Source organism: Salvelinus fontinalis, chromosome 15, assembly GCF_029448725.1.
Source record: "Salvelinus fontinalis isolate EN_2023a chromosome 15, ASM2944872v1, whole genome shotgun sequence".
Lineage (NCBI taxonomy): Eukaryota > Metazoa > Chordata > Actinopteri > Salmoniformes > Salmonidae > Salvelinus > Salvelinus fontinalis.
This window is the reverse complement of record NC_074679.1, coordinates 3,863,799-3,878,267: the sequence shown is the minus strand read 5'-3', so window position 1 is coordinate 3,878,267 and position 14,469 is coordinate 3,863,799. Positions and strand designations below refer to the sequence as shown.

Below are 14,469 nucleotides of genomic sequence, written 5' to 3'. Positions count from 1 at the left end.
CCTTCAACCTGTGTCCCTGTAGATGTTGGAGGAGGAGGGGGGTCGTGGAGGCTGGGTGTCCAGCTGGTTGGGGGGTAGAACCGTACAGAGTGGCCCCAACACACCACAGAGACCTGGAGCAGGACAGGGTGGATTCAACAACGTGAGTACACTCACAGACCTACACACACTCACACACACACACTCACACACATACACTCACAGACCTACACATACACTCACAGACCTACACACACACTCACAGACCTACACACACACTCACAGACCTACACACACACTCACAGACCTACACACACACTCACAGACCTACACACACACTCACAGACCTACACACACACTCACAGACCTACACACACACTCACAGACCTACACACACACACAGACCTACACACACACTCACAGACCTACACACACTCACAGACCTACACACACACACACACACACACACACACACACACACACACACACACACACACACACACACACACACACACACACACACACACACACACACAGACTTACACACACAGACTTACACACACACATACACAAACAGACAGACAGACCTACACACACACACACACACACACACACACGCACACGCACACGCACACGCACACATACACATACACAGACATACACGCAGACAGACCCATACACACACACGCACCCATACACATACACACAGACAGACCCATACACACACACAGACACAGACAGACAGACAGACAGACAGACAGACAGACAGACAGACAGACAGACAGACAGACAGACAGACAGACAGACAGACAGACAGACAGACAGACAGACAGACGTATTACTTTCTTCCATAAGTATTCATACCCCTGAGTCAATACTTTGTAGAAGCACCTTTTGGTAGAGATTATAGCTGTGAGTCTTTCTGGGTACGTTTCTAAGAGCTTTGCACACCTGGATTGTGCAATATTTGCACATTATTCTTTTCAAAATTCTATATTTTTTAAATATAGTTTTTTAACCCATATTTTACCAGGTAAATTGACTGAGAACACATTCTCATTTACAGCAACGACCTGGGGAATAGTTACAGGGGACTCTGTAACTGTTTTAAAGTCACCATTGGCCTCATGGTGAAATCCCTGAGCGGTTTCCTTCCTCTCCGGCAACTGAGTTAGGAAGGACGCCTGTATCTTTGTAGTGACTGGGTGTATTGATTCACCATCCTAAGTGTAATTAATAACTTCACCGTGCTCAAAGGCATATTCAATGTCTGCTTTTTTATTTTTACCCATCTGCCAAATAGGTGCCCTTCTTTGCGAGGCATTGGAAAACCTCCCTGGTCTTTGTGGTTGAATCTGTGTTTGAAATTCACTGCTCGACTGAGGGACCTTACAGATAGTTGTATGAGGTAGTCATTCAACCATCACGTCGACCACTATTATTGTACACAGAGTCCATGCAATTTATGTGACTTGTTTTAGCAAAATGTTTTATTCCTGACCTTATTTAGGCCATAACAAAGGGGATGAATACTTTGATTGATTGCATACATTTCAGCTTTTAATTTTTTATAATTTTTTAAAAATATTCTGTAAAATATAATTCCACTTTGACATTATGGGGTATTGTGTGTAGCCAGTGACCAAAAAAATCTAAATTTAATTAATTTTAAATTTAAAGGCTGTGGAAATAGTCAAGTGTTGTGTATTCTTTCTGAATGCACTGTACGCACGCCGTAGAGAGCAGCTGTTTTACAGACGTTTTACAGACGTTTTACAGACGTTTTACGGGCTCCTGACCAATTCTGCTATTTTGCACTGATCTGTTTTTTGTACATAATGTTTCCGCCATCTTTTCCTACGACCGAAAAGAGCGAAAAGAGCTTCTGGACATCAGAACAGCGATGACTAACGTTGGTTTGGATTAAGATTTCTACTTCAACGAGTATTAAGGTTTTACTCGTCTGCGTTTGAATACCTCATGATATGCTGTAGACCATACTATTTACCAAGAGATGTTATATTTTTCGTAGCTGTCTATTTACCACCACAAACCAATGCAGGTACTAAGACCATACTCATCGAGCTGTATAGATGCCGAAGCAAACAAAAAAATGCTCATCCTGAGGCCGCGCTCCTAGTGGCCGGTGGTTTTAATGCAGGAAAACTGAAATCCGTCTTACCTCATTTCTACCAGTCATGTCTACAACTAGAGGCAAAAAAGCACAGAAACGAACCTCTCCCTCGCCCTTCATTTGGCAAATCTGACTTTAAAATAATATTTTTTTTACCTTTATTTAACAAGGCAAGTCAGTTAAGAACAATTTTTTATTTACAATGACGGCCTAGGAACAGTGGGTTAACTGCCTTGTTCAGGGGCAGAACGACAGATTTTTACCTCGTCAGCTCGGGGATTCGATCTTGCAACCTTTCGGTTACTAGTCCAACGCTCTAACCACTAGGCTACCTGCCGCCCCTAACTTTATCTTCCTGATTCCTGCTTACAAGCAAAAACTCATACAGGAAGTACCAGTGACGCGCTCAATACGGAAGTGGTCCGATGAAGGGGATGCTAAGCTACAGGACTGTTTCACTATCACAGACTGGAATATGTTCCCGGGATTCATCCAATGGCATTGAGGAGTTTACCACATCAGTCACCGGCTTCATTAATAAGTGCATCGACGACGTCGTCCCAACAGTGACCGTACGTACATATCCCAACCAGAAGCCATGGATTACAGGCAACATCCGCACTGAGCTAAAGGTTAGAGCTGCCACTCTCAAGGAGCGGGACACTAATGCGGAGGCTTCTAAGGAATCACGCTACGCCCTCCGACAAACCATTAAACAGGCAAAGCACCAATACAGGATTAAGATCTTACTACACCAGCTCTGACGCTCGTCGGATGTGGCAGGGTTTACAAACTATCACGGATTACAAAGGGAAACCCAGCCACAAGCTGCCCAGTGATGCGATCCTACCAGACGAGTTAAAGGCCCTCTATGCTCACTTCGAGGCAAGAAACACTGAACCATGTATGAGAGCACCCGATGTTCCGGATAACTGTGTGATCACGCTCTCTGTAGCCAATGTGAGTAAGACCTTTAAACAGGTTAACATTCACAAGGCCGCAGGGCCAGACAGATTACCAGGACACGTACTTGGAGCATTCGCTGACCAGCTGTCAAGTGTCTACACTGGCATTTTCAACCTCTCCCTGACCCAGTCTGTAATACCAACATGTTTCAAGCAGACCACCGTAGTCCCTTGTGCCCAAGAACGGCGAGGTAACCTGTCTAAATGACTATCGCCCTGTGGCACTTACATCTGTAGCTATTAAAATGCTTTGAAATGCTGGTCATGGTTCTCATAAACGCTATTATCCCAGAAACCCTGGACCCACTCCAATTCGCATATCTACAGATGACGCAATCTCTTTTGCGCTCCACACGGCCCCTTTCCCACCTGGACAAGAGGAACACCTATGTGAGAATGCTGTTCATACAACGCAGCGTTCAATACAATTGCGCCCTACAAGCGCATCACTAAGATCCTCAAAAAGTTCTACAGCTGCACCATCGAGAGCATCTTGACTGGTTGCATCACAGCCTGGTATGGCAACTTCTTGGCATCCAACTGCGGGGCAACAACAGAGGGTAGTACGTACAACTCAGTACAACACTGGGAACCGAGCTCCCTGCCATCCAGGACCTCTATACCAGGCGGTGTCAGAGGGTAGTACGTACAACACTGGGACCCGAGCTCCCTGCCATCCAGGACCTCTATACCAGGCGGTGTCAGAGGGTAGTACGTACAACTCAGTACAACACTGGGACCCGAGCTCCCTGCCATCCAGGACCTCTATACCAGGCGGTGTCAGAGGGTAGTACATACAACTCAATACAACACTGGGACCCGAGCTCCCTGCCATCCAGGACCTCTATACCAGGCGGTGTCAGAGGGTAGTACGTACAACTCAATACAACACTGGGACCCGAGCTCCCTGCCATCCAGGACCTCTATACCAGGCGGTGTCCGAGGGTAGTACGTACAACTCAATACAACACTGGGACCCGAGCTCCCTGCCATCCAGGACCTCTATACCAGGCGGTGTCAGAGGGTAGTACGTACAACTCAATACAACACTGGGACCCGGCTCCCTGCCATCCAGGACCTCTATACCAGGCGGTGTCAGAGGGTAGTACGTACAACTCAATACAACACTGGGACCCGAGCTCCCTGCCATCCAGGACCTCTATACCAGGCGGTGTCAGAGGGTAGTACGTACAACTCAATACAACACTGGGACCCGAGCTCCCTGCCATCCAGGACCTCTATACCAGGCGGTGTCAGAGGGTAGTACGTACAACTCAATACAACACTGGGACCCGAGCTCCCTGCCATCCAGGACCTCTATACCAGGCGGTGTCCTTCTGTCTGCTATCCCACGGCAAGCAGTACCGATTTTATATATATATATATATATACCAAGTCTGAAACCAACAGGGCCCTGAACAGCTTCTACACCTAAGCCGTAAGACTACTACATAGTTAGTACAGGTAGTATTTGGTATATATACTATTTAACTCTCTGCATTGAACCTTTTTACACTAACTTTTTTTTGACTCGTCACATACGCTGCTGCTACTGTTTATTATCTGTCATTTTATTCCTAGTTCAATGTACATATCCTCATTGTTGCCTAGCTACTTTATATATCTACCTCGTACCCCTGCACATCGACTCAGTACTGGTACCCCCTGTATATAGCCAAGTTATTACCTGGTACCCCTGCACATCGACTCAGTACTGGTACCCCCTGTATAGAGCCAAGTTATGATCTCGTACCCCTGCACTTCGACTCAGTACTGGTACCCCCTGTATCTAGCCAAGTTATGACCTCGTACCCCTGCACATCGACTCAGTACTGGTACCCCCTGTATCTAGCCAAGTTATGACCTCGTACCCCTGCACATCGACTCAGTACTGGTACCCCCTGTATAGAGCCAAGTTATTGTTATTCATTGTGTATTTATTATTACTTTTGTTATGACGTGTTTTAACTTTTCTATTATTTCTCCATTTTCTTTCTCTCTGCGTTGTGGGAAAGGGCCTGTAAAAGTAAGCATTTCACTGTTACATGCTGACCACACTGCTCGCGTTACGTGTGTGAGCGTTGCAAAATAAATGTACACATAGTTGTTATTCAACCATTTCATCCACACTGCTCACGAGCGTCAAACGAGCGTCTGCGTAGCCAGGCGCTAATATAGAACTCGGTTCTATTTGTGACCCTTGATGCGCTGCAAGTCCCGCCTCTTCCATCTCATTGGTTTTTAAGAGCATATACCCACGTGGCTGATTGAAAGATGAACTGAGGTCCACACTCCAGTCCAGTTGGTGGTGGTAACGCACCTTAAAGTTGGTTGCCAACCGCCATATAAAGACCACAGAAGAAGAAGCCTGAAGGAGGAGAGATGACTAGAAACTAACTCGGTTTACCTTTTTATCTGTGGATTAATTGTCAAGTAGAGGACCTTGTGCATTTCAAGTAAAATAACAACCCAATGTTTATATCTCAAGACAAATTCAATTACATTTCCATAAATGTTTCATGCGTTTCGACCTGTCCCCAAAATAATATAGTTTCAGAGTTCGTTTTGATATTTACACCTGCGTGTCCTGATCGCGCCTAGTGGATGGACAAAATCAACACGCGCGCCCGGTCTGAAGACCGGATGTCGATTAAGGCAGCCCCACGCACCTCTCTGATTCAGAGGGGTTAAAGCCCCCCCACCTCTCTGATTCAGAGGGGTTAAAGCCCCCCCACCTCTCTGATTCAGAGGGGTTGGGTTAAATGTGGAAGACACATTTCAATTGAAGGCATTCAGTTGAACAACTGACTAGCTATCACCATTCCCCTTTCCAACTGACTAGGTATCCCCCTTTCCAACTGACTAGGTATCCCCCTTTCCAACTGACTAGGTATCCCCCTTTCCAACTGACTAGGTATCCCCCTTTCCAACTGACTAGGTATCCCCCTTTCCAACTGACTAGCTATCACCCTTTCCCTTTCCAACTGACTAGGTATCCCCCTTTCCCTTTACAACTGACTAGGTATCCCCCTTTCCCTTTACAACTGACTAGGTATCCCCCTTTCCCTTTACAACTGACTAGGTATCCCCCTTTCCAACTGACTAGGTATCCCCCTTTACAACTGACTAGGTATCCCCCTTTCCAACTGACTAGGTATCCCCCTTTACAACTGACTAGGTATCACCCTTTCCCTTTCCAACTGACTAGATATCCCCCTTTACAACTGACTAGGTATCCCCCTTTCCCTTTCCAACTGACTAGGTATACCCCTTTCCCTTTACAACTGACTAGGTATCCCCCTTTCCCTTTCCAACTGACTAGGTATCCCCCTTTCCCTTTCCAACTGACTAGATATCCCCCTTTACAACTGACTAGGTATCCCCCTTTCCCTTTCCAACTGACTAGGTATCCCCCTTTACAACTGACTAGGTATCCCCCTTTCCCTTTCCAACTGACTAGGTATCCCCCTTTCCCTTTCCAACTGACTAGGTATCCCCCTTTCCCTTTCCAACTGACTAGGTATCCCCCTTTCCCTTTCCAACTGACTAGGTATCCCCCTTTCCCTATACAACTGACTAGGTATCCCCCTTTCCCTTTCCAACTGACTAGATATCCCCCTTTCCCTTTCCAACTGACTAGGTATCCCCCTTTCCAACTGACTAGGTATCCCCCTTTCCAACTGACTAGGTATCCCCCTTTCCCTTTCCAACTGACTAGGTATCCCCCTTTCCCTTTCCAACTGACTAGGTATCCCCCTTTCCCTTTCCAACTGACTAGATATCCCCCTTTACAACTGACTAGGTATCCCCCTTTCCCTTTCCAACTGACTAGGTATCCCCCTTTCCAACTGACTAGATATCCCCCTTTACAACTGACTAGGTATCCCCCTTTCCCTTTCCAACTGACTAGGTATCCCCCTTTCCCTTTCCAACTGACTAGATATCCCCCTTTACAACTGACTAGGTATCACCCTTTCCAACTGACTAGGTATCCCCCTTTCCCTTTCCAACTGACTAGGTATCCCCCTTTCCCTTTCCAACTGACTAGATATCCCCCTTTCCCTTTCCAACTGACTAGATATCCCCCTTTCCAACTGACTAGGTATCCCCCTTTCCCTTTCCAACTGACTAGGTATCCCCCTTTCCCTTTACAACTGACTAGGTATCCCCCTTTCCCTTTCCAACTGACTAGGTATCCCCCTTTCCCTTTACAACTGACTAGATATCCCCCTTTCCCTTTACAACTGACTAGGTATCCCCCTTTCCCTATACAACTGACTAGATATCCCCCTTTCCCTTTACAACTGACTAGATATCCCCCTTTCCCTTTACAACTGACTAGGTATCCCCCTTTCCCTTTCCAACTGACTAGGTATCCCCCTTTCCCTTTACAACTGACTAGATATCCCCCTTTCCCTTTACAACTGACTAGGTATCCCCCTTTCCCTTTACAACTGACTAGGTATCCCCCTTTCCCTTTCCAACTGACTAGGTATCCCCCTTTCCCTTTACAACTGACTAGATATCCCCCTTTCCCTTTACAACTGACTAGATATCCCCCTTTCCCTTTACAACTGACTAGATATCCCCCTTTCCCTTTCCAACTGACTAGATATCCCCCTTTCCCTTTCCAACTGACTAGGTATCCCCCTTTCCCTTTCCAACTGACTAGGTATCCCCCTTTCCCTTTACAACTGACTAGATATCCCCCTTTCCCTTTACAACTGACTAGGTATCCCCCTTTCCCTATACAACTGACTAGGTATCCCCCTTTCCCTATACAACTGACTAGATATCCCCCTTTCCCTTTACAACTGACTAGGTATCCCCCTTTCCCTTTCCAACTGACTAGGTATCCCCCTTTCCCTTTACAACTGACTAGATATCCCCCTTTCCAACTGACTAGGTATCCCCCTTTCCAACTGACTAGGTATCCCCCTTTCCCTTTCCAACTGACTAGGTATCCCCCTTTCCCTTTCCAACTGACTAGATATCCCCCTTTCCAACTGACTAGGTATCCCCCTTTCCAACTGACTAGATATCACCCTTTCCCTTTACAACTGACTAGCTATCACCCTTTCCCTTTACAACTGACTAGGTATCACCCTTTCCCTTTCCAACTGACTAGGTATCACCCTTTCCAACTGACTAGATATCCCCCTTTCCAACTGACTAGGTATCCCCCTTTCCAACTGACTAGATATCACCCTTTCCCTTTACAACTGACTAGCTATCCCCCTTTCCCTTTACAACTGACTAGGTATCACCCTTTCCCTTTACAACTGACTAGATATCACCCTTTCCCTTTCCAACTGACTAGCTATCCCCCTTTCCCTTTACAACTGACTAGGTATCACCCTTTCCCTTTCCAACTGACTAGGTATCCCCCTTTCCAACTGACTAGATATCCCCCTTTCCAACTGACTAGGTATCCCCCTTTCCAACTGACTAGGTATCCCCCTTTCCAACTGACTAGGTATCCCCCTTTCCAACTGACTAGGTATCACCCTTTCCCTTTCCAACTGACTAGGTATCCCCCTTTCCAACTGACTAGGTATCCCCCTTTCCAACTGACTAGGTATCCCCCTTTCCAACTGACTAGATATCCCCCTTTCCCTATACAAATGACTAGGTATCCCCCCTTTCCCTATACAAATGACTAGGTATCACCCTTTCCCTATACAAATGACTAGGTATCCCCCTTTCCAACTGACTAGGTATCCCCCTTTCCCTATACAACTGACTAGATATCCCCCTTTCCAACTGACTAGCTATCACCCTTTCCCTATACAAATGACTAGGTATCCCCCTTTCCAACTGACTAGGTATCCCCCTTTCCCTTTCCAACTGACTAGGTATCCCCCTTTACAACTGACTAGGTATCCCCCTTTCCCTTTCCAACTGACTAGGTATCCCCCTTTACAACTGACTAGGTATCCCCCTTTCCCTTTCCAACTGACTAGGTATCCCCCTTCCCTTTCCAACTGACTAGGTATCCCCCCTTTTCAACTGACTAGATATCCCCCTTCCCTTTCCAACTGACTAGGTATCCCCCTTCCCTTTCCAACTGACTAGGTATCCCCCTTTACAACTGACTAGATATCCCCCTTTCCAACTGACTAGATATCACCCTTTCCCTTTACAACTGACTAGCTATCACCCTTTCCCTTTACAACTGACTAGGTATCACCCTTTCCCTTTCCAACTGACTAGGTATCCCCCTTTCCAACTGACTAGATATCCCCCTTTCCAACTGACTAGATATCCCCCTTTACAACTGACTAGGTATCCCCCTTTCCCTTTCCAACTGACTAGGTATCCCCCTTTACAACTGACTAGGTATCCCCCTTTCCCTTTCCAACTGACTAGGTATCCCCCTTTACAACTGACTAGGTATCCCCCTTTCCCTTTCCAACTGACTAGGTATCCCCCTTTCCCTTTCCAACTGACTAGGTATCCCCCTTTCCCTTTCCAACTGACTAGGTATCCCCCTTTCCCTTTACAACTGACTAGGTATCACCCTTTCCAACTGACTAGGTATCCCCCTTTCCCTTTCCAACTGACTAGGTATCCCCCTTTCCCCTTCCAACTGACTAGGTATCCCCCTTTCCCTTTCCAACTGACTAGCTATCCCCCTTTCCCTATACAACTGACTAGATATCCCCCTTTCCCTTTACAACTGACTAGGTATCCCCCTTTCCCTTTACAACTGACTAGGTATCCCCCTTTCCCTTTCCAACTGACTAGGTATCCCCCTTTACAACTGACTAGATATCCCCCTTTCCCTTTACAACTGACTAGGTATCCCCCTTTCCCTATACAACTGACTAGATATCCCCCTTTCCCTTTACAACTGACTAGATATCCCCCTTTCCCTTTACAACTGACTAGGTATCCCCCTTTCCCTTTCCAACTGACTAGATATCCCCCTTTCCCTTTCCAACTGACTAGATATCCCCCTTTCCAACTGACTAGATATCCCCCTTTCCAACTGACTAGGTATCCCCCTTTCCCTATACAACTGACTAGGTATCCCCCTTTCCCTATACAACTGACTAGGTATCCCCCTTTCCCTTTCCAACTGACTAGGTATCCCCCTTTCCCTTTCCAACTGACTAGGTATCCCCCTTTCCCTTTACAACTGACTAGGTATCCCCCTTTCCCTATACAACTGACTAGGTATCCCCCTTTCCCTTTCCAACTGACTAGGTATCCCCCTTTCCCTTTCCAACTGACTAGATATCCCCCTTTCCAACTGACTAGGTATCCCCCTTTCCAACTGACTAGATATCCCCCTTTCCCTTTCCAACTGACTAGGTATCACCCTTTCCAACTGACTAGATATCCCCCTTTCCCTTTCCAACTGACTAGGTATCCCCCTTTCCCTTTCCAACTGACTAGGTATCACCCTTTCCCTTTCCAACTGACTAGGTATCACCCTTTCCAACTGACTAGGTATCCCCCTTTCCCTTTCCAACTGACTAGGTATCACCCTTTCCCTTTCCAACTGACTAGGTATCCCCCTTTCCAACTGACTAGATATCCCCCTTTCCCTTTCCAACTGACTAGATATCCCCCTTTCCCTTTCCAACTGACTAGGTATCACCCTTTCCAACTGACTAGATATCCCCCTTTCCCTTTCCAACTGACTAGGTATCACCCTTTCCAACTGACTAGATATCCCCCTTTCCCTTTCCAACTGACTAGGTATCCCCCTTTCCCTTTCCAGCTGACTAGCTATCACCCTTTCCCTTTCCAACTGACTAGGTATCCCCCTTTCCCTTTCCAACTGACTAGATATCCCCCTTTCCAACTGACTAGGTATCCCCCTTTCCCTTTCCAGCTGACTAGCTATCACCCTTTCCCTTTCCAACTGACTAGGTATCCCCCTTTCCCTTTCCAACTGACTAGGTATCCCCCTTTCCAACTGACTAGGTATCACCCTTTCCAACTGACTAGGTATCACCCTTTCCCTATACAAATGACTAGGTATCCCCCTTTCCAACTGACTAGGTATCCCCCTTTCCCTATACAACTGACTAGGTATCCCCCTTTCCAACTGACTAGATATCCCCCTTTCCCTATACAAATGACTAGGTATCCCCCCTTTCCCTATACAAATGACTAGGTATCACCCTTTCCCTATACAAATGACTAGGTATCCCCCTTTCCAACTGACTAGGTATCCCCCTTTCCCTATACAACTGACTAGGTATCCCCCTTTCCAACTGACTAGGTATCCCCCTTTCCCTATACAACTGACTAGATATCCCCCTTTCCAACTGACTAGCTATCACCCTTTCCCTATACAAATGACTAGGTATCCCCCTTTCCAACTGACTAGGTATCCCCCTTTCCCTATACAACTGACTAGGTATCCCCCTTTCCAACTGACTAGATATCCCCCTTTCCCTATACAAATGACTAGGTATCCCCCCTTTCCCTATACAAATGACTAGGTATCACCCTTTCCCTATACAACTGACTAGGTATCCCCCTTTCCAACTGACTAGGTATCCCCCTTTCCCTATACAAATGACTAGGTATCCCCCTTTCCAACTGACTAGGTATCCCCCTTTCCCTATACAACTGACTAGGTATCCCCCTTTCCAACTGACTAGGTATCCCCCTTTCCCTATACAACTGACTAGGTATCCCCCTTTCCAACTGACTAGATATCCCCCTTTCCCTATACAACTGACTAGGTATCCCCCTTTCCAACTGACTAGGTATCCCCCTTTCCAACTGACTAGGTATCCCCCTTTCCAACTGACTAGGTATCCCCCTTTCCCTTTCCAACTGACTAGGTATCCCCCTTTCCAACTGACTAGATATCCCCCTTTCCAACTGACTAGGTATCCCCCTTTCCCTTTCCAACTGACTAGGTATCCCCCTTTCCCTTTCCAACTGACTAGGTATCACCCTTTCCCTTTCCAACTGACTAGGTATCCCCCTTTCCAACTGACTAGGTATCCCCCTTTCCAACTGACTAGGTATCCCCCTTTCCAACTGACTAGGTATCCCCCTTTCCCTTTCCAACTGACTAGGTATCCCCCTTTCCCTTTCCAACTGACTAGGTATCCCCCTTTCCAACTGACTAGGTATCCCCCTTTCCCTATACAACTGACTAGGTATCCCCCTTTCCAACTGACTAGGTATCCCCCTTTCCAACTGACTAGGTATCCCCCTTTCCCTTTCCAACTGACTAGGTATCCCCCTTTCCCTTTCCAACTGACTAGGTATCCCCCTTTCCAACTGACTAGGTATCCCCCTTTCCCTATACAACTGACTAGGTATCCCCCTTTCCCTATACAACTGACTAGATATCCCCCTTTCCCTTTCCAACTGACTAGGTATCCCCCTTTCCCTTTCCAACTGACTAGGTATCCCCCTTTCCCTATACAACTGACTAGGTATCCCCCTTTCCCTGTACAACTGACTAGGTATCCCCCTTCCCTTTCCAACTGACTAGGTATCCCCCTTTCCCTTTCCAACTGACTAGGTATCCCCCTTCCCTTTCCAACTGACTAGGTATCCCCCTTTCCCTTTCCAACTGACTAGGTATCCCCCTTTCCCCGTACAACTGACTAGGTATCACCCTTTCCAACTGACTAGATATCCCCCTTTCCCTTTACAACTGACTAGGTATCCCCCTTCCCTTTACAACTGACTAGGTATCCCCCTTTCCCTTTACAACTGACTAGGTATCCCCCTTTCCCCTTTCCAACTGACTAGGTATCACCCTTTCCAACTGACTAGATATCCCCCTTTCCCTTTACAACTGACTAGGTATCCCCCTTTCCCTTTACAACTGACTAGGTATCCCCCTTCCCTTTCCAACTGACTAGGTATCCCCCTTTCCCTTTCCAACTGACTAGGTATCCCCCTTCCCTTTACAACTGACTAGGTATCCCCCTTTCCCTTTACAACTGACTAGGTATCCCCCTTTCCCTTTCCAACTGACTAGGTATCCCCCTTCCCTTTCCAACTGACTAGGTATCCCCCTTTCCCTTTCCAACTGACTAGGTATCCCCCTTTCCCTTTCCAACTGACTAGGTATCCCCCTTCCCTTTCCAACTGACTAGGTATCCCCCTTTCCCTTTCCAACTGACTAGGTATCCCCCTTTCCCTTTCCAACTGACTAGGTATCCCCCTTTCCCTTTCCAACTGACTAGGTATCCCCCTTCCCTTTCCAACTGACTAGGTATCCCCCTTTCCCTTTCCAACTGACTAGGCATCCCCCTTCCCAACTGACTAGGTATCCCCCTTCCCTTTCCAACTGACTAGGTATCCCCCTTCCCTTTCCAACTGACTAGGTATCCCCCTTCCCTTTCCAACTGACTAGGTATCCCCCTTTCCCTTTCCAACTGACTAGGTATCCCCCTTTCCCTTTCCAACTGACTAGGTATCCCCCTTCCCTTTACAACTGACTAGGTATCCCCCTTTCCCTTTACAACTGACTAGGTATCCCCCTTTCCAACTGACTAGGTATCCCCCTTTCCCTTTCCAACTGACTAGGTATCCCCCTTTCCCTTTCCAACTGACTAGGTATCCCCCTTTCCCTTTACAACTGACTAGATATCCCCCTTTCCAACTGACTAGCTATCCCCCTTTCCCTTTCCAACTGACTAGATATCCCCCTTTCCCTTTCCAACTGACTAGGTATCCCCCTTCCCTTTCCAACTGACTAGGTATCCCCCTTCCCTTTCCAACTGACTAGGTATCCCCCTTTCCCTTTCCAACTGACTAGGTATCCCCCTTTCCCTTTCCAACTGACTAGGTATCCCCCTTCCCTTTCCAACTGACTAGGTATCCCCCTTTCCCTTTCCAACTGACTAGGTATCCCCCTTTCCCTTTCCAACTGACTAGGTATCCCCCTTCCCTTTCCAACTGACTAGGTATCCCCCTTTCCCTTTCCAACTGACTAGGTATCCCCCTTCCCTTTACAACTGACTAGGTATCCCCCTTCCCTTTACAACTGACTAGGTATCCCCCTTTCCAACTGACTAGGTATCCCCCTTTCCCTTTACAACTGACTAGGTATCCCCCTTTCCAACTGACTAGGTATCCCCCCTTCCCTTTCCAACTGACTAGGTATCCCCCTTCCCTTTCCAACTGACTAGGTATCCCCCTTTCCAACTGACTAGGTATCCCCCTTTCCAACTGACTAGGTATCCCCCTTTCCCTTTACAACTGACTAGGTATCCCCCTTTCCAACTGACTAGGTATCCCCCTTTCCAACTGACTAGGTATCCCCCTTTCCAACTGACTAGGTATCCCCCTTTCCAACTGACTAGATATCCCCCTTTCCCTATACAACTGACTAGGTATCCCCCTTTCCAACTGACTAGGTATCCCCCTTTCCAACTGACTAGGTATCCCCCTTTCCAA

At 47.1% G+C, this 14,469-nt stretch overlaps 1 protein-coding gene across 2 annotated transcripts in view; it reads left to right on the top strand.

Annotated features, from left to right (window-relative positions):
* LOC129811282 (thyroid receptor-interacting protein 11-like) overlaps positions 1 to 14,469 on the top strand; it is a 98,856-nt gene that overhangs the window by 71,132 nt on the left and 13,255 nt on the right. For both annotated transcript variants that reach the window (XM_055862458.1, XM_055862457.1), the window contains one exon: positions 23 to 142. In XM_055862458.1, the coding sequence (XP_055718433.1) occupies positions 23 to 142 (120 nt within the window). The remainder of the gene's footprint in view (positions 1 to 22; positions 143 to 14,469) is intronic.